The 24,803-nt window shown below is 48.3% G+C and overlaps 2 protein-coding genes across 2 annotated transcripts in view; both read left to right on the top strand.

Moving 5' to 3' along the window:
• The window catches only part of LOC121847759 (protein numb homolog), a 122,317-nt gene extending 118,833 nt beyond the window's left edge, over positions 1-3,484 (top strand). Inside the window, 4 exon segments of the mRNA XM_042330368.1 lie at positions 1,292-1,393; positions 1,912-2,140; positions 2,532-2,727; positions 2,729-3,484. Of these exon segments, the coding sequence (XP_042186302.1) occupies positions 1,292-1,393; positions 1,912-2,140; positions 2,532-2,727; positions 2,729-3,070 (869 nt within the window). The 3' untranslated portion in view covers positions 3,071-3,484.
• A 7,250-nt stretch (positions 3,485-10,734) lies between these two features.
• On the top strand, positions 10,735-24,803 carry exd2 (exonuclease 3'-5' domain containing 2). The gene is made up of 11 exons (XM_042330367.1): positions 10,735-10,841; positions 13,253-13,800; positions 14,513-14,641; positions 14,777-14,904; positions 17,370-17,496; positions 17,804-18,093; positions 19,585-19,691; positions 22,068-22,203; positions 22,618-22,780; positions 23,093-23,295; positions 23,470-24,803. Exons 2-11 carry the CDS (start codon positions 13,411-13,413, stop codon positions 23,684-23,686), a joined length of 1,890 nt encoding a protein of 629 aa, XP_042186301.1. The 5' UTR covers positions 10,735-10,841; positions 13,253-13,410; the 3' UTR covers positions 23,687-24,803.

Here is a 24,803-nt window from a genome sequence, read left to right as displayed (position 1 = left end):
TATGTATCATCTAATATTACCATGTCTATATACAACATGGTGTCTGTATGTATCATCTAATATTACAACATGGTGTCTGTATGTACCATCTAATATTACCACATGGTGTCTGTATGTATCATCTAATATTACCATGTCTATATACCACATGGTGTCTGTATGTATCATCTAATATTACCACATGGTGTCTGTATGTATCATCTAATATTACAACATGGTGTCTGTATGTATCATCTAATATTACCACATGGTGTCTGTATGTATCATCTAATATTACCATGTCTATATACCACATGGTGTCTGTATGTATCATCTAATATTACCATGTCTATATACCACATGGTGTCTGTATGTACCATCTAATATTACCACATGGTGTCTGTATGTATCATCTAATATTACAACATGGTGTCTGTATGTATCATCTAATATTACAACATGGTGTCTGTATGTATCAACTAATATTACCATGTCTATATACCACATGGTGTCTGTATGTATCAACTAATATTACCATGTCTATATACAACATGGTGTCTGTATGTACCATCTAATATTACCACATGGTGTCTGTATGTATCATCTAATATTACAACATGGTGTCTGTATGTATCATCTAATATTACCACATGGTGTCTGTATGTATCATCTAATATTACAACATGGTGTCTGTATGTACCATCTAATATTACAACATGGTGTCTGTATGTATCATCTAATATTACAACATGGTGTCTGTATGTACCATCTAATATTACCATGTCTATATACCACATGGTGTCTGTATGTATCATCTAATATTACCACATGGTGTCTGTATGTATCATCTAATATTACCATGTCTATATACCACATGGTGTCTGTATGTATCATCTAATATTACAACACAGTGTCTGTATGTATCATCTAATATTACCATGTCTATATACAACATGCTGTCTGTATGTATCATCTAATATTACCATGTCTATATACCACATGGTGTCTGTATGTATCATCTAATATTACAACATGGTGTCTGTATGTATCATCTAATATTACCATGTCTATATACCACATGGTGTCTGTATGTATCATCTAATATTACAACATGGTGTCTGTATGTATCATCTAATATTACCACATGGTGTCTGTATGTATCATCTAATATTACCACATGGTGTCTGTATGTATCATCTAATATTACCATGTCTATATACCACATGGTGTCTGTATGTATCATCTAATATTACCATGTCTATATACCACATGGTGTCTGTATGTATCATCTAATATTTGTCTAACTCTCCAGCACTGCCCCCTCCACTTCCTGCCCGAGACACTAACCCCTGGGCCAAGACTCCTGGCCACGCAGGGCACCATACCCCCCCGACCTCCACCTCAGCACACCCAGGTAAGGACTAGAGCATAGAAATAGATTTAGGAGCCTCGGGCCCCTTGGTGTTTGGCTACTACTGTGGTTGTTCTGTTTCTATGGACTGAGACACCAGACCAGAACACAGGCTGGTTCTGTTTCTATGGACTGAGACACCAGACCAGAACACAGGCTGGTTCTGTTTCTATGGACTGAGACACCAGACCAGAACACAGACAGGTTGGTTCTGTTTCTATGGACTGAGACACCAGACCAGAACACAGACAGGTTGGTTCTGTTTCTATGGACTGAGACACCAGACCAGAACACAGACAGGCTGGATTCAACTAAATTGATTCCACAGCAAGTCTGACGTGGGAAAAGTGCTTAGCAAGTTAGCAACGTCATGATTGTCATCAATCAATCAAATCTATTGATAATGCTCTTTCTATATCATCTGTTGTCGGTGTTATTGTTCAGTTTTAAGATGCTTTCAGGTTCAATTATTAGGATTTACTCCGAAACGTCTAAACATTCCATGATGTTTTCTCTACTAGGAGGTGATTGGACGACACCAGTGATTGTAGCTCCTCCCTCCGCCACATCGTCTCCGTCTCACCACTCCCACCGCCGCACGCCGTCGGAGGCTGACCGTTGGCTCGAGGAGGTCACCAAGTCTGTCCGCGCTCCGCAACTCGGGTCCACACCCCCCTCCCAACCGTTCCTCACCCCCAACCCACCAGCCTTCTCCATCCCCCCAACCCAGGCTTTCATTGTCCCCATGCCTTCCACCCAGGCCTTCCCTGCTACCCTACCCCCTAACCAGGCCTTCCCTGCTACACTACCCCTAACCAGGCCTTCCCTGCTACACTACCCCCTAACCAGGCCTTCCTTGCTACCCTACCCCTAACCAGGCCTTCCCTGCTACACTACCCCCTAACCAGGCCTTCCCTACAACACTACCCCTAACCAGGCCTTCCCTGCTACCCTACCCCCTAACCAGGCCTTCCCTGCTACCCTACCCCTAACCAGGCCTTCCCTGCTACCCTACCCCTAACCAGGCCTTCCCTGCTACCCTACCCCCTAACCAGGCCTTCCCTGCCACACTAGCCCCTAACCAGCCCTTCTCTACCCCCCCAACCCAGGCAGTTGCCCCTGTGGCCTTCATGTCCTCCCTGCCCCCTGCGATTCCCATGCTGGCCCCTCGCCAACCTGCCTACCACACCCAGGCCCCAGCCTCCTACCCCATGTCCAACGGGCTGCCCTATGCCCATCCCAGTGTGCCCGTGATGGGCATCACACCCTCTCAGATGGTGGCCAATGTGTTTGGTTCAGCCACTCAGCCCCAGGCGTACCCCACCCCCAGCCCCAGGCGTACCCCACCCCCAGCCCCAGGCGTACCCCACCCCCCAGTATGACCCTGATCAGCACACTGTGTGTATCCCCTTCAGCAACCCCCACCAGCAGCCCCTTCCCTTCCAGGCACCCAATGGGAGTGTAGCCTTCAACGGGGGTGGGGCTGACAGCTGGGCCCCTCCCTCCCTGCCCCCTCCGTCCTCCCCGGCCCCTCCCCTTCCGCCGCAACCCCTGGCGACGGCCGATCCCTTCGAGGCCAAGTGGGCCGCCCTGGAGACCCACTCCCGCCAGCGCACCACGCCATCGCCCACTAACCCCTTCTCCTCCGAGCTGCACAAGACCTTTGAGATCCAACTCTAGAGACTGAGAAGCTGGGAGGAGGAGGTGGTGGACTGGGACTGAGGAGGAGGTGGTGATGATGGGGGAGAGGATACTTTTTTAATGAATTTGCAGGTTGGTGAGGGACGGAAGAGGAGCAGACTAGCCTTTCTCTCAGTCTCTACATCCGCCTGGATTGGCTTAGTGGAGGACCTGAGTGGAGAAGATGGATGGGTGGGTGGAGCTATCAGCAGGGATGAAGGATGGAAACAGTAGGACAGGAAGGAGAGATGGAGGTGCTGCTGCTGCTTACCAGACATTTCATTTGTATTGTGGGTTTAGTTGTGTTGTTGCTTTGGATGACGTGGAAGTGGACATGATGACCCTGTGGAGTGGTGGATCTGAGAAAACACAGCCCCGACCCCAACCCCGAACCCCGACCCCGACCCGAGCCCCGACCCCAGCCCCAACCCCGACCCCAACCCTGACCCCAGCCCCGACCCCCAACCCCAACCCCGACCTGAGCCCCAGCCCCGACCCCAACCCCAGCCCCGACCCAAACCCCGACCCCAACACCGACCCCAACACCGACCCCAGCCCCAACCCCGACCCGAGCCCCAACACCCAACCCCGACCTTGACCCCGACCCCAGCCCCGACCCCAGCTCCGATCCCAACCCCAGCCCCAACCCCGACCTTGACCCCGACCCCAGCCCCGACCCCAGCCCCGACCCCAGCCCCGACCCCAGCCCCAACACCGACCCCAACACCGACCCCAGCCCCAACCCCGACCCGAGCCCCAACCCCGACCCGAGCCCCAACACCGACCCCAACACTAACACCGACCCCAGCCCCGACCCCAGCCCCAACACCGACCCCAGCCCCGACCCCAGCACCAACTCCAGCCCCAACCCCATCCCAACCCCGACCCCAGCCCCGACCCCAACCCAGCCCAGCCCCAACCCCAGCCCCGACCCGAGCCCTCCCAGCTCTCGAGACACACTCAAACAACTTTACCAGGGGTTGCTACCCCTTCCTCCCTCTCCTGGTCCAGCTCACAGCGCCCCCAGGTGGCTGGATTATGATCTGCTCTCCGGACCACCTGTCAGGCAGAAGGACTGCAGCACTGAAAGAGAACTGAGCTTCCAGACCAGAGGTTCTCATCTAAAAACATTTTAAAAATCAGAAAAAGTGAGAGAATGCCAAAATCTTTATTTTTATGCATTAAGGTATATTTTAAAAAAATAGCTTTGGAAATCTAACAGAAGAGTTGTAAAGTAATCTCTGCCAAGGGCACAGAGGATAGCTAGCTACAATGAGGGGATGTGCAACCTGTATACAAGAAACTATCATATATTATAAATCTATATCTATTAAGAATATATTAGTGTACATAGCTCACGGCAACTGATTTCTGTGATGACTTGAAGAGAGAACGTGTTGAAGGGACAGCTGTTTTATTTTGTATTCTGTCTTATTTTGCCGTTCGCTTTTTGCATCCTGTGATTGGATGTTCTTGTCACTGTAAATAGTTCAATCATCATTGCAGAAACAATCGATGTGGATCCAGCGGGCAGCAGTGTGGTCGGCAGTATGGGGTACCCTGGGGATGTGTTCATTAAGAACCAAACGGGGGAGGGACCTACTTGAATTTTCCAATAGAAACTCTTGTTTCCCATTTGCGTAACATTTTGCGACGGTGTGCGACTAATGAATACACCCCCAGGCTGCCTCTGCTACCACTGATCTGCCCTCTCAAGTCTCCTTACTATGATAGTACTAGTCTAGTACTCGATAGTACTAGTAATTAGTACTCATCTAGTACTCGATAGTACTATTCGTTAGGACTTAACTACATTTGACTTCCATCTTCATTGTCATTCTTTTAATTTTTTTGTGGTAATGTTTGTACTTTGTTGTTGTAGTATTTTAACACTAAGGACAGTGTCATCTCCCAATTTTATTTATCCTTCAATGATATTATTTTTTAAATAAAAATGATTGATTTCCCCATATTATTTGCACAAGCACTATAGTACAGTAGTTCATCACTTCAGGGCTTTAGTGAATGATGGTCATCGGTTCAGGGCTGTGGGTAATGTCAGGCCCCCCCGTAACTGATATCTGTGGCTAGGGGGTGCAAAATTCCAGTAACTTTTCAAAAATTCCCAGGAATTCTGGAAAACCTGGGAATTTTGGTAGAGTTAGCGGGAAACATGCAACTCTATCGGTGTCAGAAGGACAGGGTGTCCTGACCTCTTTAATCTGACGGGGGGCCTGACCTCATTGATCTGACGAGGGGGCCTGATCTCTAATCTGGCGGGGGGCTGACCTCTTTAATCTGACGGGGGCCTGACCTCTTTAATCTGACGGGGGCTGACCTCTTTAATCTGGCGGGGAGCCTGACCTCTTTAATCTGGCAGGGAGCCTGACCTCTTTAATCTGACGGGGGCCTGACCTCTTTAATCTGACGGGGGGCTGACCTCTTTAACCGGATGGGGGCCGGACCTCTTTAATCTGACGGGGGCCTGACCTCTTTAATCTGACGGGGGGGCCTGACCTCTTTAATCTGACGGGGGCCTGACCTCTAATCTGGCCGGAGGCCTGACCTCTTTAATCTGACGGGGGCCTGACCTCTTTAATCTGACGGTGGTCCTGACCTCTAATCTGGCGGGGGGCCTGACCTCTTTAATCTGACGGTGGTCCTCACCTCTAATCTGGCGGGGCCTGACCTCTTTAATCTGACGGTGGTCCTGACCTCTAATCTGGCGGGGGGCCTGACCTCTTTAATCTGACGGGGGGCCTGACAGTGAGTCCAGCTGTTTGCAGTGGAAAGAGACAGAGAACCTGTTTCTCTTTCTCTGGTTTGAGTCCTAAATGGAACACTATTCCCTACATAGTGCACTACTTTTGACCAGGAGTAAGGAGCGGTAGTGTGTGTACAGTGCATTTGGAAAGTATTCAGACCCCTTAACTTTTTCCCCCATGTTGTTACGTTTCAGCCTTATTCTACAATTGATTCAATTTAGGGCGGCAGGTAGCCTAGTGGTTAGAGGAGGCAGGTAGCCTAGTGGTTAGAGGAGGCAGGTAGCCTAGTGGTTAGAGGAGGCAGGTAGCCTAGTGGTTAGAGGAGGCAGGTAGCCTAGTGGTTATCACATTTACATAAGTATTCAGGCCCTTTACTCAGTACTTTGTTGATGCACCTTTGGCAGCGATTACAGCCTCAGGTCTTCTTGGGTAGGATGCTACAAGTTTGCCGTACCTGTATTTGGGGAGTTTCTCCTGTTCTTCTGTACAGATCCTCTCAAGCTCTGTCAGGTTGGATGGGGAGCGTCACTGCACAGCTATTTTCAGGTCTCTCCAGAGATGTTCGATCAGGTTCAAGTCCAGGCTCTGGCTGACCCCCTCAAGGACATTCAGAGACTTGTCCTGAAGCCTCTCCTGCATTGTCTTGTCTGTGTGCTTAGGGTCGTTGTCCTGTTGGAAGGTGAACCTTCACCCAGTCTGAGGTCCTGAGCGCTCTGGAGCAGGTTTTCATCAAGGATCTCTGTACTTTTCTCTGTTCATCTTTCCCTCGATCCTGACTAGTCTCCCAGTCCCTGCCGCTGATAAATATCCCCACAGCATGATGCTGCCACCACAATGCTTCACCATAGGGATGGTGCCAGGTTTCCCCCAGACGTGAGGCTTGGCATTCAGGCCAAAGAGTTCAATCTTGGTTTCATCAGACCAGGGAATCGTGTTTCTCGGTCTGAGAGTCTTTAGCTGCCTTTTGACCAACTCCAAGTGGGCTGCCATGTGCCTTTTACTGAGGAGTGGCTTCTGTCTGGCCACTCTACCATAAGGCCTGATTGGTGGAGTGCTGCAGAGATGGTTGTCCTTGTGGAAGGATCTCCAATCTCCACTGAGGAACTCTGGAGCTCTTTCAGTGACCATCGGATTCTTGGTAACCTCCCTGACCAAGGCCCTTCTCTTCAGATTGCTCAGTTTGGCCGGCCAGCTCTAGGAAGAGTCTTGGTGGTTCCAAACTTTTTCCATTTAAGAATGATGGAGGCCACTATGTTCTTGAGGACCTTCAATGCTGCAGACATTTTTTGGTACCCTTCCCCAGATCTGTGCCTCGACACAATCCTGTCTCGGAGCTCTACGGACAATTCCTTCGACCTCATTGCTTGGTTTTTGCTCTGACATGCCCTGTCAGCCTTGGGACCTTATATAGACAGGTGTGTGTCTTTCCAAATCATGTCCAATCAATTGAATTTACCACAGGTGAACTCCAATCAAGTTGTAGAAACATCTCAAGGATGATCAATGGAAACAGGATTCACCTGAACTCAGTTTCGAGTCTCACAGCAAAGGGTCTGAATACTTATGTAAATAAGCTATTTCTGTTGTTTTCGCTTTGTCATTATGGGGTATTGTGATGTCATTATGGGGTATTGTGATGTCATTATGGGGTATTGTGATGTCATTATGGGGTATTGTGTGTAGATAGATGTGGATTTGTTGTTGTATTTAATACATTTTAGAATAAGGCTATAACGTAACAAAATGTGAGAAAAGTCAAGGGGTCTGAATACTTTCCAAAGGCACTGTATATAGTGCACTACTTTTGACCAGGAGAAATGCACTATATAGGGAATAGGGTGCCATAGGGCTCTGGTCTATAGTAGTGCACTATATAGGGAATAGGGAGCCATTTGGGATGTACACTCTGTCCCTCACTCTGGTCTGACATACTTGTTTTATCAGGCCTTTTTAATCAAACCAGTTTTATCAAGCCTGTGAATACGATAAGTTCTCTGATCTCGTGAACATGATCTGGTCTCTGATCAGTTCTCTGATCTAGTGAATATGATCAGTTCTCTGATCTAGTGAATATGATCTGGTCTCTGATCAAGTGTTCTCTGATTTCATTAGTTTATTCCACTTCTTTCCAGAACAATTTAAGCTAAAAATATGTAATAAATTGATGGTGGAAGAAGAAAAACAAGCTTCTGGGTGTTTATGTGTTCCGTGAGTTCCCTGAATTCCCTGTGTTCCGTGAGTTCCCTGTGTTCCCTGTGTTCCGTGAGTTCCCTGTGTTCCGTGAGTTCCCTGTGTTCCGTGAGTTCCCTGTGTTCCGTGAGTTCCCTGTGTTCCCTGAGTTCCCTGTGTTCCCTGTGTTCCCTGTGTTCCCTGTGTTCCCTGTGTTCCGTGAGTTCCCTGTGTTCCCTGTGTTCTGTGAGTTCCCTGTGTTCCCTGTGTTCCCTTCCCTGTGTTCTGTGAGTTCCGTGAGTTCCCTGTGTTCCCTGTGTTCTGTGAGTTCCCTGTGTTCCGTGAGTTCCCTGTGTTCCCTTTGTTCCCTGTGTTCCCTGAGTTCCGTGAGTTCCGTGAGTTCCCTGTGTTCCGTGAGTTCCCTGTGTTCCGTGAGTTCCCTGTGTTCCGTGAGTTCCCTGAGTTCCGTGAGTTCCTGTGTTATGTGAGTTCCCTGTGTTCCGTGAGTTCCCTGTGTTCCCTGTGTTCCCTGTATTCCGTGAGTTCCCTGTGTTCCGTGTGTTCCCTGTGTTCCGTGTGTTCCCTGTGTTCCGTGTGTTCCGTGAGTTCCCTGTGTTCCGTGTGTTCCCTGTGTTCACGATGCCTTTCTTTGACTCTGCTACTAGTGATTTACATATATTTAAAAAAGTAACTTTACCTGCTAAAACTTCATCTGCACACTGCTATATTAAGTCCGATTTAACAGGTATTTGTAATAGGAGTTGTTTTTCTTCCAGAAGACAGTTATTAATTCAAGTCTTCATGAAACATGAAAGTAATCCGACGGGGGGGCCTGACCTCATTAATCTGACGGGGGCCTGACCTCTTTAATCTGACGGGGGGCCTGACCTCTTTAATCTGACGGGGGGGCCTGACCTCATTAATCTGACGGGGGGCCTGACCTCTTTAATCTGACGGGGGCCTGACCTCTTTAATCTGACGGGGCCTGACCTCATTAATCTGACGGGGGGCCTGACCTCTTTAATCTGACGAGGGGCCTGACCTCATTAATCTGACGGGGGCCTGACCTCTTTAATCTGACGGGGGCCTGACCTCTTTAATCTGACGGGGGGCCTAACCTCTTTAATCTGACGGGGTGGGGGGGCTGACCTCTTTAATCTGACGGGGGGCCTGACCTCTTTAGTCTGACGGGGGGCTGACCTCTTTAATCTGACGGGGGCCTAACCTCTTTAATCTGACGGGGGCCTGACCTCTTTAATCTGACGGGGGCCTGACCTATTTGATTTTACAGGGGCCTGACCTCTTTGATCTGACGGGGGCCTGACCTCTTTAATCTGACAGGGGCCTGACCTCTTTAATCTGACGGGGTGGGGGGCCTGACCTCATTAATCTGACGGGGGCCTGACCTCATTAATCTGACGGGGCCTGACCTCATTAATCTGACGGGGGCCTGACCTCATTAATCTGACGGGGGCCTGACCTCTTTAATCTGACGGGGGCCTGACCTCTTTAATCTGACGGGGGCCTGACCTCTTTAATCTGACAGGGGCCTGACCTCTTTAATCTGACAGGGGGTCCTGACCTCATTAATCTGACGGGGGCCTGACCTCATTAATCTGACGGGGGGCCTGACCTCATTAATCTGACGGGGGGCTGACCTCTAACCATTGGAAATTGCCATGCGTTCATATTTTTCTGACTTCCAAGTCAATTTTATGCAATGTGGGTAATTGTGTAAGATTTATTTTTTAAACATCCTGCTTTGGGCTGGATGTTCATACATAATCTATGAGCAGAATTACTGTTTGCCTAAATTAGCCTTGAAATCGGCTATTTTCTGGAAGCTGTGCAGTGTCATGTTCCTACATTTTTGACACATTGGCCAGCACCCACCGAGCAATTTGAGGTCCAGCCAATGGCCTTCGGCCCCTAGCCATTTGATTGACAGCTAGCATTAGCAAGACTCGCACACAGCAGAGAGAGAGCAATGACGTCCTGCACATATCTGCACACATATGACGTAGTACACCATTTTCAGGGACCCGTTTGGGCACTTGAATGCTACTTTCAGAACAACTGGAAAATCTCTAAGATATGTGTTACTCTGTTCCTCACCTCCTCTGACTGCGTGGGGGCGTTGTCATGACAATGTCCCCTTGTCCATCACATGGAAGCGAGAGGGATAACTGGGACCAACATCTGTCTTCTCCAGCAGGTGCCGTTTTTTCGCATGGAGGTCCATGGGAGTGTCGAATTTATTATTATTGTTGTTGTTGTTTTTTTAATGTATGGCATATTTTCTACGTGTGGCTCTTTTGATCGAATATAAGTTTCGTAATTATTAGGTTATGTTACTGATATAAGTATGATATATTGGAGTTGGTCGTCACTAGTTCGCACAGCCACAAAGTCATTAACCCCACCAATTTCTACAATTTATCTTCATAAAATGTGATTTGAAACCTTAACCACAGTGTTAAACTTATCCCTAACCTTAAATGAAAACCACAAAGGGAATTTTAGTGTTCATGAATTCCTACGATGTAGACTGTCGTCTTTGTGGCTGTGGTAACTAGTGGAAACAGTTGTGCCTGTTCACAGTGAGATCTGCCCTCTGATTGGCTAGAATGGGTTCCACCTGATTTTTGCCTCCTCCCAATTGGCTTCTATTTTCGAAGAGGTTTATTTTGGTTGTTAGAACGGTCACTACATTATCTGGATAATGTGCTGGATAATGTGTCCGTCATAATAAATGGACCCGGAAGAAGAACCTCAACACCACCACAAACCAGTGGCCATGTGCAGGAAGGCAGCGCTGCGGACGTGAAACACTGAAGGTAGGTGAATGGAAATAAACAAGCAGCAAATGTCAGTCCAGAGAAGGACATTAAAGTTGGTAACTGATGTATCTTGTCTAGTAGATTCAGCTACGGTTGTAATTGTGGAAACCACATTAGCTAATAGGTTAGCTGACTGACACACTTCACTATCTAGCGACACCAGTCTTCAGAAACAACCAGATTTATTTTAGCAACGCTTATTAGTAGCTGTTAATCAAACTTGTCCAGCGACCGGACTAGTTTGTACCAGCTAACTAGCTACACTTGTAAACGACAGTGAATTACACAACGTTGTCTCCGCTATTATATACCCTGCTGTTTGCACTCCCAAGGGTCAGATTCACTATCAAAAGCATTTATCAGAGGCATTTCCATCATCTCTAGAAACACTAACCAGTCGCTGGGTTGAATGTGTCGTTTACTATCAAATAAGCATTAAAAACAGAAGGCTGAAATTCAGGGCGTTCACACATCTGCAGGAACCCCACTTGATAGTGTTTAAACTGGGGGAGGCTCAGTGCAGTCTGGTATTACATGACAGCCACCGTTCATATATATTTGTTTGTATGGAACACTGTTTTCTACACTATCTACTAACCGCTCAGTTTACAGTGCAGACAACACATCTCACCATAGAAAACCCTTGATAAATATTATCAAAGGTCGGGGGCAACAACGGCATCTACACAGTGTCCTTCGTCCCCGGTCTGTCGGACGGTGTCCTTAATTACCGAGTTAACTAGCGCACGGTGTCCTTAACCCTTATCTGACCCTTACCTTAACCAGTACAAAATATCAACTTCAATGGGGTAACATCAGAGTTGATGTCCCAAGGATGCCAGATATCAAGGACCAGACTGTGGGTTTTGACCTGAGGAGATATCAAGGACCAGACTGTGGGTTTTGACCTGAGGAGATATCAAGGACCAGACTGTGGGTTTTGACCTGAGGAGATATCAAGGACCAGACTGTGGGTTTTGACCTGAGGAGATATCAAGGACCAGACTGTGGGTTTTGACCTGAGGAGATATCAAGGACCAGACTGTGGGTTTTGACCTGAGGCAGCCTTCCTCTTGACAGCGCTTGGCTCCAACGAACTGCTTTCCTTGTCCTAACCTTTAACCTCAGTCTCCTAACCTGCTTTGTCATTTTGGTATTGAAGTGTGTCTGAAAAGAGTGTTTTGTTAAACTCTAATGCAGTTAACATTTCCAATTCTGGCATCTTTAATTGTTTTTGCTTTTTCTTCAACCAAAATACAAATGCTGTTTTTAATTTTTTTAAATAAAAGCTTTGGTGGCATCCTATAGAATCTGGGGGTCATCTTTTTTTTTTAAATGTACTGATCATATGAAATGAAATTAGTTAAACTTCAAATTAAGCACAGGATGTAGGATTTTGTAGTAATGAACTGTTGAAACGCCATCTTGTGGCTCTTTCAGTAGACGGAATTGTGGCCTAATCTTGCCTAACGGAAGGGCCGGCCCTGCTTAAGGACCGCCATTCAAACCCTCAACCCTTTCAACAGGTGTTGCATATGAAATGCTCTGGACAGCCCTGACTTTGGCCTCCTCGTTCTCTTTCACCCTTGTTGGGCATTTCCAAAGACGTAGCTTCATGGTTCCTACCACAGTTGGAACATGTCACATTTTCTTCACTTAAAAAAACAAAACAAACGCATCATGATCTTTTCTACAACTTGGACATCTCTGCTTCTCTCTTCTGTGTGGAGTCTTCTCCATCCCTTGACCAAACTGCTTTGGTCTTGGAACAAATGCTCTGACTCAGTAGTTGATATTATCCCAACTGCACTTAAGTAAGGAGAGACTCCATATCAACAAAAGAACAGATACTCTTGACTTTTTCATTATTCACATGATTCATCCGACGAGCATCAATCACTCCAGGAATCTCTGCAACGTCAACTTCCCACAAAGACGCCAGATATTCATGTGTTGACATGTGACTACAGCATATTGAGTTGTCCTGTAGTGTGATGACATGTGACTATAGCATATTGAGTTGTCCTGTAGTGTGATGTTCTCATGTGACTATAGCAGATTGAGTTGTCCTGTAGTGTGATGTTCTCATGTGACTATAGCATATTGAGTTGTCCTGTAGTGTGATGACATGTGACTACAGCATATTGAGTTGTCCTGTAGTGTGATGACATGTGACTATAGCATATTGAGTTGTCCTGTAGTGTGATGATCTCATGTGACTATAGCATATTGAGTTGTCCTGTAGTGTGATGACATGTGACTACAGCATATTGAGTTGTCCTGTAGTGTGATGACATGTGACTATAGCATATTGAGTTGTCCTGTAGTGTGATGACATGTGACTATAGCATATTATTTCCCAGGGGATGAGGTGTCTTCTACTAACCAATAGTCTTTTCTCTTCACAGGTGCCGACGTTGGACAGGACAAATCTTGCTGTTCCCCAATGCTGACATCACCAGTGTCTCGGAACAAACTTCAATTCGATCTGTAAAGGTCTATCTACCTACACCCCTCTACACACCACACAACCAACCAGCTCTAACCGGCACCTCTGAAACCCAAGATGGCTACTAGATTTAATGCCCTGATGGCTACGGTGGTCACCCTGTTGGGGGCCACCTTGGGAGGCCTGTTACTATGGCGACAGCTAACCCTGAGGACACAGAAGAAGCGGCGTCTAGCTCCGGGTCAGATAGGGGTCAGCACTGGTCCCGTATCAGTGGAACAGCTGAGTCCTGTGAAACCAGAGCCTGTGGTTGTGGAGCCAGTCGAGTCCCAGCTAACCCCTGGTCAAAGCCTGGACCTCCTCCTGCCTGTTTCACTGCCCCCTGCTGACCAGCTCTTGGCAGTGCAGTCTGTGATGGTGAGCTCTGAGGAGGATTGGGAGCAGCTGTGGCCGTCGCTGCAAAAGGAGCTATCAGTCTACCCCGTCCTCGGGCTGGACTGCGAATGGGTAAGGGCCTGAGCGTACGAGTTCGTTTTGCATGTAAAGTCTATTTCCTGTTGTAGTCTCCCTCCTCTCTGTATTCCCCTCGTTCCCAGGTGTCAGTGAAGGGTAAGACGTCAGCTGTCTCCCTCCTCATCTTCCTTCCTCTCCCTCCCCAGGTGTCAGTGAAGGGTCAGCCGTCTCCCTCCTCATCCACCTTCCTCTCCCTCCCCAGGTGTCAGTGAAGGGTCAGCCGTCTCCCTCCTCATCCACCTTCCTCTCCCTCCCCAGGTGTCAGTGAATGGTCAGCCGTCTCCCTCCTCATCCACCTTCCTCTCCCTCCCCAGGTGTCAGTGAATGGTCAGCCGTCTCCCTCCTCATCCACCTTCCTCTCCCTCCCCAGGTGTCAGTGAAGGGTCAGCCGTCTCCCTCCTCATCCACCTTCCTCTCCCTCCCCAGGTGTCAGTGAATGGTCAGCCGTCTCCCTCCTCATCCACCTTCCTCTCCCTCCCCAGGTGTCAGTGAATGGTCAGCCGTCTCCCTCCTCATCCACCTTCCTCTCCCTCCCCAGGTGTCAGTGAATGGTCAGCCGTCTCCCTCCTCATCCACCTTCCTCTCCCTCCCCAGGTGTCAGTGAAGGGTCAGCCGTCTCCCTCCTCATCCACCTTCCTCTCCCTCCCCAGGTGTCAGTGAATGGTCAGCCGTCTCCCTCCTCATCCACCTTCCTCTCCCTCCCCAGGTGTCAGTGAATGGTAAGTCGTCAGCTGTCTCCCTCCTCCAGATGACTTCCTACTCTGGCCTGTGTGTGGTGGTGAGGCTACAGCTGCTCCGAGGAAGCCAGCAGGACTTTCCCCTCAGCTTGAAGGAGGTATATGGTCCTCTGTGGCTCAGTTGGTAGAGAATTATGCTTTTTAATGCCAGTATAGTGGGTTCGATTCCCACTGGGGACACCAATATTACAATTATGGGTAGATGGCATATATTCTGTTGTATTATTATTTAGGTCCTCCGGGACCCCCATGTCCTGAAGGTGGGCGTGGGCTGTTATGAGGACGGGAAACGTCTGACCCGAGACTACGGTCTGTCTCTGGGGAGTACCGTGGACCTGAGATATCTCGCACTACGACAAAGGTACTACTGGAGATGGGCTTTGGTTGATAGTCAATCTTTTATATGGGGCGGCAGAGTAGCCTAGTGGTTAGAGCGTTGGACTAGTAACCGGAAGGTTGCAAGTTCAAACCCCCGAGCTGACAAGGTACAAATCTGTTGTTCTGCCCCTGAACAGGCAGTTAAACCCACTGTTCCTAGGCCGTCATTGAAAATAAGAATTTGTTCTTAACTGACTTGCCTAGTTAAATAAAGGTAAAATAAAAATATAATACAAATGTTCATCTTTTTAATTTACAATCTGTAGAAACTGAGAATGTAAAGGTTTTAGACCTCTCTTTTTTTTCTTAAACATTACAGCACAGTTAAAATATATGGCAAATAGAAATGAATTTCCAGAGATTGATGGAGGGTCTGAGTGGAGCTGAAGGTTGGGACTAAATACAAATAAACATCGATGACTAATGTAAAATATACCATGTTTGTGAGATGAAGTGTAACTGTCCATTAGTTTACTTCAATTAGTCGAGGGGTGGTAAGGTTAAGGGACAATAATAAAGGAAAATATATATATATATATATTTTTTAATTATACGGGAGATTGGAAATTATACACACAATTACATTGATAGATTGTAGGTTCTATCTACAATACGAACCACCTACCTCCTAAAGAACACGGGCACCTCCTAAAGAACACGGGCACCTCCTAAAGAACACGGGCACCACCTAAAGAACACGGGCACCACCTAAAGAACACGGGCACCACCTAAAGAACACGGGCACCACCTAAAGAACACGGGCACCACCTAAAGAACACGGGCACCACCTAAAGAACACGGGCACCACCTAAAGAACACGGGCACCACCTAAAGAACACGGGCACCACCTAAAGAACACGGGCACCACCTAAAGAACACGGGCACCACCTAAAGAACACGGGCACCACCTAAAGAACACGGGCACCTCCTAAAGAACACGGGCACCTCCTAAAGAACACGGGCACCTCCTAAAGAACACGGGCACCTCCTAAAGAACACGGGCACCACCTAAAGAACACGGGCACCACCTAAAGAACACGGGCACCACCTAAAGAACACGGGCACCACCTAAAGAACACGGGCACCACCTAAAGAACACGGGCACCACCTAAAGAACACGGGCACCACCTAAAGAACACGGGCACCACCTAAAGAACACGGGCACCACCTACCACCTAAAGAACACGGGCACCTCCTAAAGAACACGGGCACCACCTAAAGAACACGGGCACCACCTAAAGAACACGGGCACCACCTAAAGAACACGGGCACCACCTAAAGAACACGGGCACCTCCTAAAGAACACGGGCACCACCTAAAGAACACGGGCACCACCTAAAGAACACGGGCACCACCTAAAGAACACGGGCACCACCTAAAGAACACGGGCACCACCTAAAGAACACGGGCACCACCTAAAGAACACGGGCACCACCTAAAGAACACGGGCACCACGAGGTTCTGTTTTGATCAGCCGTTTACCCTCCAACTATCTCTCTGTGGGTCTCAATTCAAGGGACTTTGGCATGGGAACAATGATAATTAAAATGACGACAAAAAATGTACTAACATTTGGCACATGATGGCACACTGGTATTTCACTATAGATATGGGAGTTGATCAAAATTGGATTTGTTTTCAAATTCTTTGTGTGGATCTGTGTAATCTGAGGGAAATGTGTGTCTATGGTCATACATTGGGCAGGAGGTTAGGAAGTACAGCTCAGTTTACACCTCATTTTGTGGGCAGTGAGCACATAGGCAGACATGGCTCTCAAGAGAAGACAGGCTATGGCGGCCTTTCTCAATAGCAAGGCTATGCTCACTGAGTCTGTACATAGTCAAAGCTTTCCTTAATTGGCTCAGGTCTGACAGAATGTGCAGAAGATCTACAGTTTAAGTCAGAGGTTTACATACTTAGGTTGGAGTAATTAAAACTAGTTTTTCAACCACTCCACAACTTTCTTGTTAATAAACTATAGTTTTGGCAAGTGAGTTAGGACATCTAATTTGTGTATGACACAAGTAATTTTAAATGTCATGGCTTTAGAAGCTTCTGATAGGCTAATTTACGTCATTTGAGTAAATTGGAGGTGTACCTGTGGATGTATTTCAAGGCCTACCTTCAAACTCAGTGCCTCCGATTGACATCATCGAAATATCCAAAGAAATAAAGGCACAGTCAACTTAGTGTATGTAAACTTCTGACCCACTGGAATTGTGATACAGTGAATTATAAGTGAAATAATCTGCCTGTAAACTATTGATGGAAAACTTTACTTGTGTCTTGCACAAAGTAGATGTCCTAACAGACTTGACAAAACTATAGTTTAACTAGAAATTTGTGGAGTGGTTGAAAAATGAGTTTTAATGACTCCAACCTAAGTGTATGTAAACTTCCCACTTACACTGTATTTCTCTGGTTCTGAACCTGTGTTTTTCTGTGCAGGAAAGTAGTGCTCAACAATGGTTTGAGCCTCAAGTCTCTGGCTGCTGACCTGCTCAATGTGTCTCTGGATAAATCCATGGCTCTACGGTGCAGTAACTGGGAGGCTGACCAGCTGACCCCAGAACAGGTAAACTACAATACTGGTGCTAATTAATATAGGATGGATCCATAGTGGCTGATCCTAGAACAGGTAAACTACACTACTGGTGCTAATTAATACAGGGATCCTGTGTTATGCAAAGATTGTTACTGTTTGAGATCAACTACAGTGCAGTCGGACTGCGACTGATTGACAAATCTCCTTGCATCCTAAATATAACCAACTACTATGTTGTGAAGATGTGCGATCCTCTCCTTTTTATTTTGCTCAGGGATCCCTCTCAAACACGTTGTCTCTGATTTTAACCCCAATCTCTCTGTCTTGTGACCCCAAGATAGCTTACGCAGCCCGAGACGCCCAGGTATCCATCGCCCTGTTCATCCACCTGCTGGGCCTCAACTCAGACACCACGCCCTCACCTGACAGTGGGAGTGGCTATACCCAGCTGGCCAATCGCTGCCAGGGCCTGGTAGACACACCCTTCAGGGAGAGGGGTGAGGGAGAGGACGGTGAGAGGAAGAGGAAGAAGCGGCAGCAACCTACTTTGGAGACTGGGGACCAGCAAGTACCAGACCCCAGAAGGAACAACAGGAGAAAACCGCTCGGCGTGGGCTACGCTGCTAGGTCAGTGGTGGTTTGTCTGTCCAGGGATCTCTTTCATAGCACAAGCCCATGGAGCAGACGTTTGTTACTGACCTCTGCAAAATGCCAGTTTTCAGGGTCGTAATACCGAACAATTTGCCTGACTTTCATAGTAACAATCATCACCCACATTTAGGTAAACCTTTGGTGTAAAAGTAGTGTGATTCTGGCCTTCATTTTAGACTGGTTTTATACATTTTCCCGTGTTAGTCAATAGTCTGATTTCTCCCCCTGGGGTTCTGTGTTAGTCACTAGTCTGATTTCCCCCCGGGGTTCTGTGTTAGTCACTAGTCTGATTTCCCCCTGGGGTTCTGTGTCAGTCACTAGTCTGATTTCCCCCCTGGGGTTCTGTGTTAGTCACTAGTCTGATTTCCCCCACCCCCTGGGGTTCTGTGTTAGTCACTAGTCTGATCCCCCTGGGGTTCTGTGTTAGTCACTAGTCTGATCCCCCTGGGGTTCTGTGTTAGTCACTAGTCTGATCCCCCTGGGGTTCTGTGTTAGTCACTATTCTGATCCCCCCGGGGTTCTGTGTTAGTCACTAGTCTGATCCCCCCGGGGGTTCTGTGTTAGTCACTAGTCTGATCCCCCCCCCTGGGGTTCTGTGTTAGTCACTAGTCTGATCCCCCTGGGGTTCTGTGTTGGTCACTAGTCTGATCCCCCTGGGGTTCTGTGTCAGTCACTAGTCTGATTTCCCGATCCCCCTGGGGTTCTGTGTCAGTCACTAGTCTGATTTCCCCCCGGGTTCTGTGTTAGTCACTAGTCTGATTTTCCCCCCGGGGTTCTGTGTCAGTCACTAGTCTGATTTCCCCCCGGGGTTCTGTGTTAGTCACTAGTCTGATTTTCCCCCCGGGGTTCTGTGTTAGTCACTAGTCTGATCCCCCTGGGGTTCTGTGTTAGTCACTAGTCTGATCCCCCTGGGGTTCTGTGTTGGTCACTAGTCTGATCCCCCTGGGGTTCTGTGTCAGTCACTAGTCTGATTTCCCGATCCCCCTGGGGTTCTGTGTCAGTCACTAGTCTGATTTCCCCCCGGGGTTCTGTGTTAGTCACTAGTCTGATTTTCCCCCCGGGGTTCTGTGTTAGTCACTAGTCTGATTTCCCCCTGGGGTTCTGTGTTAGTCACTAGTCTGATTTCCCCCTGGGGTTCTGTGTTAGTCACTAGTCTGATATCCCCCCCCAGGGGTTCTGTGTTAGTCACTAGTCTGATTTCCCCCTGGGGTTCTGTGTTAGTCACTAGTCTGATATCCCCCCCCAGGGGTTCTGTGTTAGTCACTAGTCTGATATCCCCCTCCCCCCCAGGGGTTCTGTGTTAGTCACTAGTCTGATATCCCCCCCCAGGGGTTCTGTGTTAGTCACTAGTCTGATTTCCCCCCGGGTTCTGTGTTAGTCACTAGTCTGATATCTCCCCCCCCGGGGTTCTGTGTTAGTCACTAGTCTGATTTCCCCCTGGGGTTCTGTTCGCTCTGCGTGTTGCAGGAAGTCTCCTCTTTATGACAACTGCTTCCTCTATGCCCCGGATGGACAACCCCTCTGTACCTGCGACAAGAAGAAGGCCCAGTGGTACCTGGATAAAGGAATCGGAGGTAGACATACACCGCCTTATACCCTGCTGGCTGTCCCAACACTGTCTGTTTTCATATGTACAGTCAATGGGAACTTTAGTATTGGTGGGTTCATACTGTAAAATGAGCAGGTAGCCTCTTACACTTGTACCTGTATACAGGTTGAAAATGGCTCATTTGGGCACTAATAAGCTCCTAAAGCTGGAACGTAGTGGCTGTCCAGTAACACGCTATACGTCAGGTCAGGCTGTCCAGTAACACGCTATACGTCAGGTCAGGCTGTCCAGTAACACGCTATACGTCAGGTCAGGCTGTCCAGTAACACGCTATACGTCAGGTCAGGCTGTCCAGTAACACGCTATACGTCAGGTCAGGCTGTCCAGTAACACGCTATACGTCAGGTCAGGCTGTCCAGTAACACGCTATACGTCAGGTCAGGCTGTCCAGTAACACGCTATACGTCAGGTCAGGCTGTCCAGTAACACGCTATACGTCAGGTCAGGCTGTCCAGTAACACGCTATACGTCAGGTCAGGCTGTCCAGTAACACGCTATACGTCAGGTCAGGCTGTCCAGTAACACGCTATACGTCAGGTCAGGCTGTCCAGTAACACGCTATACGTCAGGTCAGGCTGTCCAGTAACACGCTATACGTCAGGTCAGGCTGTCCAGTAACACGCTATACGTCAGGTCAGGCTGTCCAGTAACACGCTATACGTCAGGTCAGGCTGTCCAGTAACACGCTATACGTCAGGTCAGGCTGTCCAGTAACACGCTATACGTCAGGTCAGGCTGTCCAGTAACACGCTATACGTCAGGTCAGGCTGTCCAGTAACACGCTATACGTCAGGTCAGGCTGTCCAGTAACACGCTATACGTCAGGTCAGGCTGTCCAGTAACACGCTATACGTCAGGTCAGGCTGTCCAGTAACACGCTATACGTCAGGTCAGGCTGTCCAGTAACACGCTATACGTCAGGTCAGGCTGTCCAGTAACACGCTATACGTCAGGTCAGGCTGTCCAGTAACACGCTATACGTCAGGTCAGGCTGTCCAGTAACACGCTATACGTCAGGTCAGGCTGTCCAGTAACACGCTATACGTCAGGTCAGGCTGTCCAGTAACACGCTATACGTCAGGTCAGGCTGTCCAGTAACACGCTATACGTCAGGTCAGGCTGTCCAGTAACACGCTATACGTCAGGTCAGGCTGTCCAGTAACACGCTATACGTCAGGTCAGGCTGTCCAGTAACACGCTATACGTCAGGTCAGGCTGTCCAGTAACACGCTATACGTCAGGTCAGGCTGTCCAGTAACACGCTATACGTCAGGTCAGGCTGTCCAGTAACACGCTATACGTCAGGTCAGGCTGTCCAGTAACACGCTATACGTCAGGTCAGGCTGTCCAGTAACACGCTATACGTCAGGTCAGGCTGTCCAGTAACACGCTATACGTCAGGTCAGGCTGTCCAGTAACACGCTATGCGTCAGGTCAGGCTGTCCAGTAACACGCTATGCGTCAGGTCAGGCTGTCCAGTAACACGCTATGCGTCAGGTCAGGCTGTCCAGTAACACGCTATGCGTCAGGTCAGGCTGTCCAGTAACACGCTATGCGTCAGGTCAGGCTGTCCAGTAACGCGCTATGCGTCAGGTCAGGCTGTCCAGTAACGCGCTATGCGTCAGGTCAGGCTGTCCAGTAACGCTGCGTCAGGTCAGGCTGTCCAGTAACGCGTCAGGCTGTCCAGTAACGCGTCAGGCTGTCCAGTAACGCGTCAGGCTGTCCAGTAACGCGTCAGGCTGTCCAGTAACGCGTCAGGCTGTCCAGTAACGCGTCAGGCTGTCCAGTAACGCGTCAGGCTGTCCAGTAACGCGTCAGGTCAGGCTAGTAACGCGTCAGGCTGTCCAGTAACGCGTCAGGTCAGGCTGTCCAGTAACGCGTCAGGTCAGGCTGTCCAGTAACGCGTCAGGTCAGGCTGTCCAGTAACGCGTCAGGTCAGGCTGTCCAGTAACGCGTCAGGTCAGGCTGTCCAGTAACGCGTCAGGTCAGGCTGTCCAGTAACACGTGCTATACATCAGGTCAGAGCTCTAGTTCTGTGACTCACAGCTCTGTGTGTGTTTGGAGTGACAGGGGTTTGTTCCAAATGTGCATTTTAAGATTTAATTATCAACATATCTGGTGAAAAATGTGCACAAAATCAGAAGTGTAATGATTATATTGTCTTGTCGGGTAAACATTTCTCACCTTTTGGTCTTATAATTTTCCCCTAATCTCCAAACTTTTCCCTTTACATTTTTATGTTCATACTTTTCATATTTATTCTGTGAGAAACATTTCAATTTAGGCCTCCTATCCACGCGGGCCAATTTCAGTTCAAGTTGACTCTTCTGTCTTCATCTAGTGATGCAGAATGAGGAGCCCTTCATCGTGCGTCTGCTGTTTGAGCCTTCTGGACGTCCAGACTCCCAGCAAGACTACTACCTGACTGCCAAGGAGAACCTGTGTGTGGTGTGTGGCAAGAACAACTCTTATATCAGGTGAGGAGAACCTGTGCCTCGTATCAGGCGGGACGGGGCCTCGTATCAGTCGGGTCAGATACTACACAGTTAGACACTGTTAATATAACTAATAACAGGTTTGTCCCGATTCGCCACCCTTTTCTCAGTTTACTTGCACCATCCCCGTGGTGAAGTTGCGATGATGGGATTGGTTTAGGCATTAGCTGGAGGAGTTCCCACCGTTAAAGGGTGGCGAATCGGGACTTGGCCAAAGAAGACCTTTATGTTGCAGCCATGACAGTCCATCCTAGTGGGGTAGGAAGTGGACGTGACTATTTAGCGGTGTTAGTTCCCCTCTGCGTTGAGGGCCTGTAGTGTGAACTGGTTGCCCTCTGTGTTGAGGGCCTGTAGTGTGAACTGGTTGCCATCTCATCTTACCCCCCCCCCCTACAGGAAGAACATCGTTCCTCAAGAATACAAACGTCACTTCCCCTCGGAGATGAAGGACCACAACTCCCATGACATCTTGCTGCTGTGCACTTCCTGTCACGCGGCCTCCAACGTGCACGACGGCTTCCTGAAGCAGCAGCTGGCTGATGAGTATGGCACGCCCCAGGTAGGGCTGGGAAGTGTGTGAGAGGGTTGGGAATTGCGAGGCACCTCACCATAGGATATTATCACCATACTGAGGTGTTATGTATTCTGATTCTTTGTGAATTTATATGCATCGCTATTCTATATTTAGTCATTTTATTGTGATTTGATATATTGATTTTATGTTCCAAACATTGTCTGCTGCAGAGGGACAAGAGAAGTTGAGAAAATAACTTTTAATCAGTCATGGAAATAAAAGTGTTAAAACCATGTTGGCTCAGTGTATCAATATATTGTTGAGATATTCAACTGTGGATATTTATCTCCTCCCCAGGGGTGTGAGGAGGGCGTATATCTCCTGGAGGACTCTGACCGCAGGAGGGTTCGTTCTGCAGCCCGAGCCCTGCTCACCGTGGGGGCTGGGCTTCCAGAGGCCAGGAGAGATGAGCTACAGAAGGTCATAAGGTGCTTCTTCAACAACACTGACTTGGAGCTGACTCCTGAGACACTTCAGAGTGCTGCAGACCTGGAGACCAGGTGAGGGTCTGCTCTGTTAACCTGACCCCCCCCCAGTACAGCCTGACGAGCATGGGCCTCCGCCCTGAGCCGGTTCCTATCGAGATGTTTAGTTCTTCTTGCTCTTTGGTATCCAGGTATCTGTCGGGTTTTTATAATGAATGATGTTTTTATAATGACCCTGCCCTCTCCCAGGATCTTCAATGAGAGCTACATTCCCCACGGGCTGAAGGTGGTGAAGGCAACCGCCGAGCAGGGCCTGAAAGGATTAATAGAGCTGGAGCGCCGCTGGAGGCAACACTTCCTGTCTACCATGACACCTCGCTACCTTCCTTCTCTCTGGTCTGTCAGCCACAACCACAACAAGTTACTACGCACGTACGGAGAGGACCTTCCCATCCAGCTTAACTGACCTACAGTCACCACACCACAGTCTGTTTCCCAGGCTACATCTGTCTCGGTTTGTCTGGTTCTCAGGCTGGATCTGTCTGGTTCCCAGGCTACATCTGTCTCGGTTTGTCTGGTACCAGGCTGATCTCATCAGCTGTTGCAGCAGCCTCTACCTGGGGATTACACAGTATCCCAGAGAACAGACTAATGCCTACAGGTGAAGGGTTGTAATTCTGTGTGTTCAGTGCCTGCCATCCTCAGTCTACTGTTGGCTGGACGAGGACATCTGTTGCTCTGATCTGATTGTGGTGCCTTACATGTTAAATGCCAGACTGTGCTTGTGGGCTCAGCAGGATGTATTGGCTGCCTTACTGACAAGTTGGCACCCTGTTCTTTTATATAGTGTAGTACATTTTGAGATCTAGAGCCTGAGGAGAGAGACTGCCTTGTTGTTCTGACCGAGGTCAAATAATTCTGTGTCAAGAACACTAACTGGAGACGATGGTGCAGAATTCATGACGAAATCCTATTGAATAAAAACCTGAACCACTGGTTTAGGATCCCAATACTCTGAGTTACAGTGTCAAGGAAAACAAAACATGAAGCTGACTGAATTTCCTGAGGGGAAACAGCCCTAATGCTGTCAACCAGAATCACATGTTTATTTTCCTACAACAGACAATATTTTACATCCAGTAGATTTTAATGACGCAAGAGTTCAGTCTGCTTTGTGTTTTCCTTGTTGCCATGGAAATACCAGGTATAGTACTCTCACCACAGTGGTATGGTGACGATCCCTGCTATGGGTCGGTTTCCCAGATATAAAACTAGTCCTAGCCAGAAAATAGCGTAGGAGACTAGACTTCATCTAGGCCCAGGAAACGGGCCCCATACAGTGCATTTGGGAAAGTCTTCAGACCCCTTGACTTTTCCCATATTTTGTTACAGCCTTATTCTTCAATGGATTAAATGGTTGTTTTTTTTTTTTCCCCTCATCAACATATCCATATGACGTCGATTTAGGAAGCACCCCACACATCTCTAATTGTACAACTGACTAGGTGTGTCCTCCCCCCCCTTCCTTTCTCATAATGACTAAGCAAAAAACTTGTTTTTAGATACTTTTTTTGCAAATGTAT

This window comes from Oncorhynchus tshawytscha, linkage group LG11 (genome assembly GCF_018296145.1).
Source record: "Oncorhynchus tshawytscha isolate Ot180627B linkage group LG11, Otsh_v2.0, whole genome shotgun sequence".
Lineage (NCBI taxonomy): Eukaryota > Metazoa > Chordata > Actinopteri > Salmoniformes > Salmonidae > Oncorhynchus > Oncorhynchus tshawytscha.
Note: the sequence above shows the minus strand (reverse complement) of the source record. Positions and strands in the feature narration are given on the sequence as shown.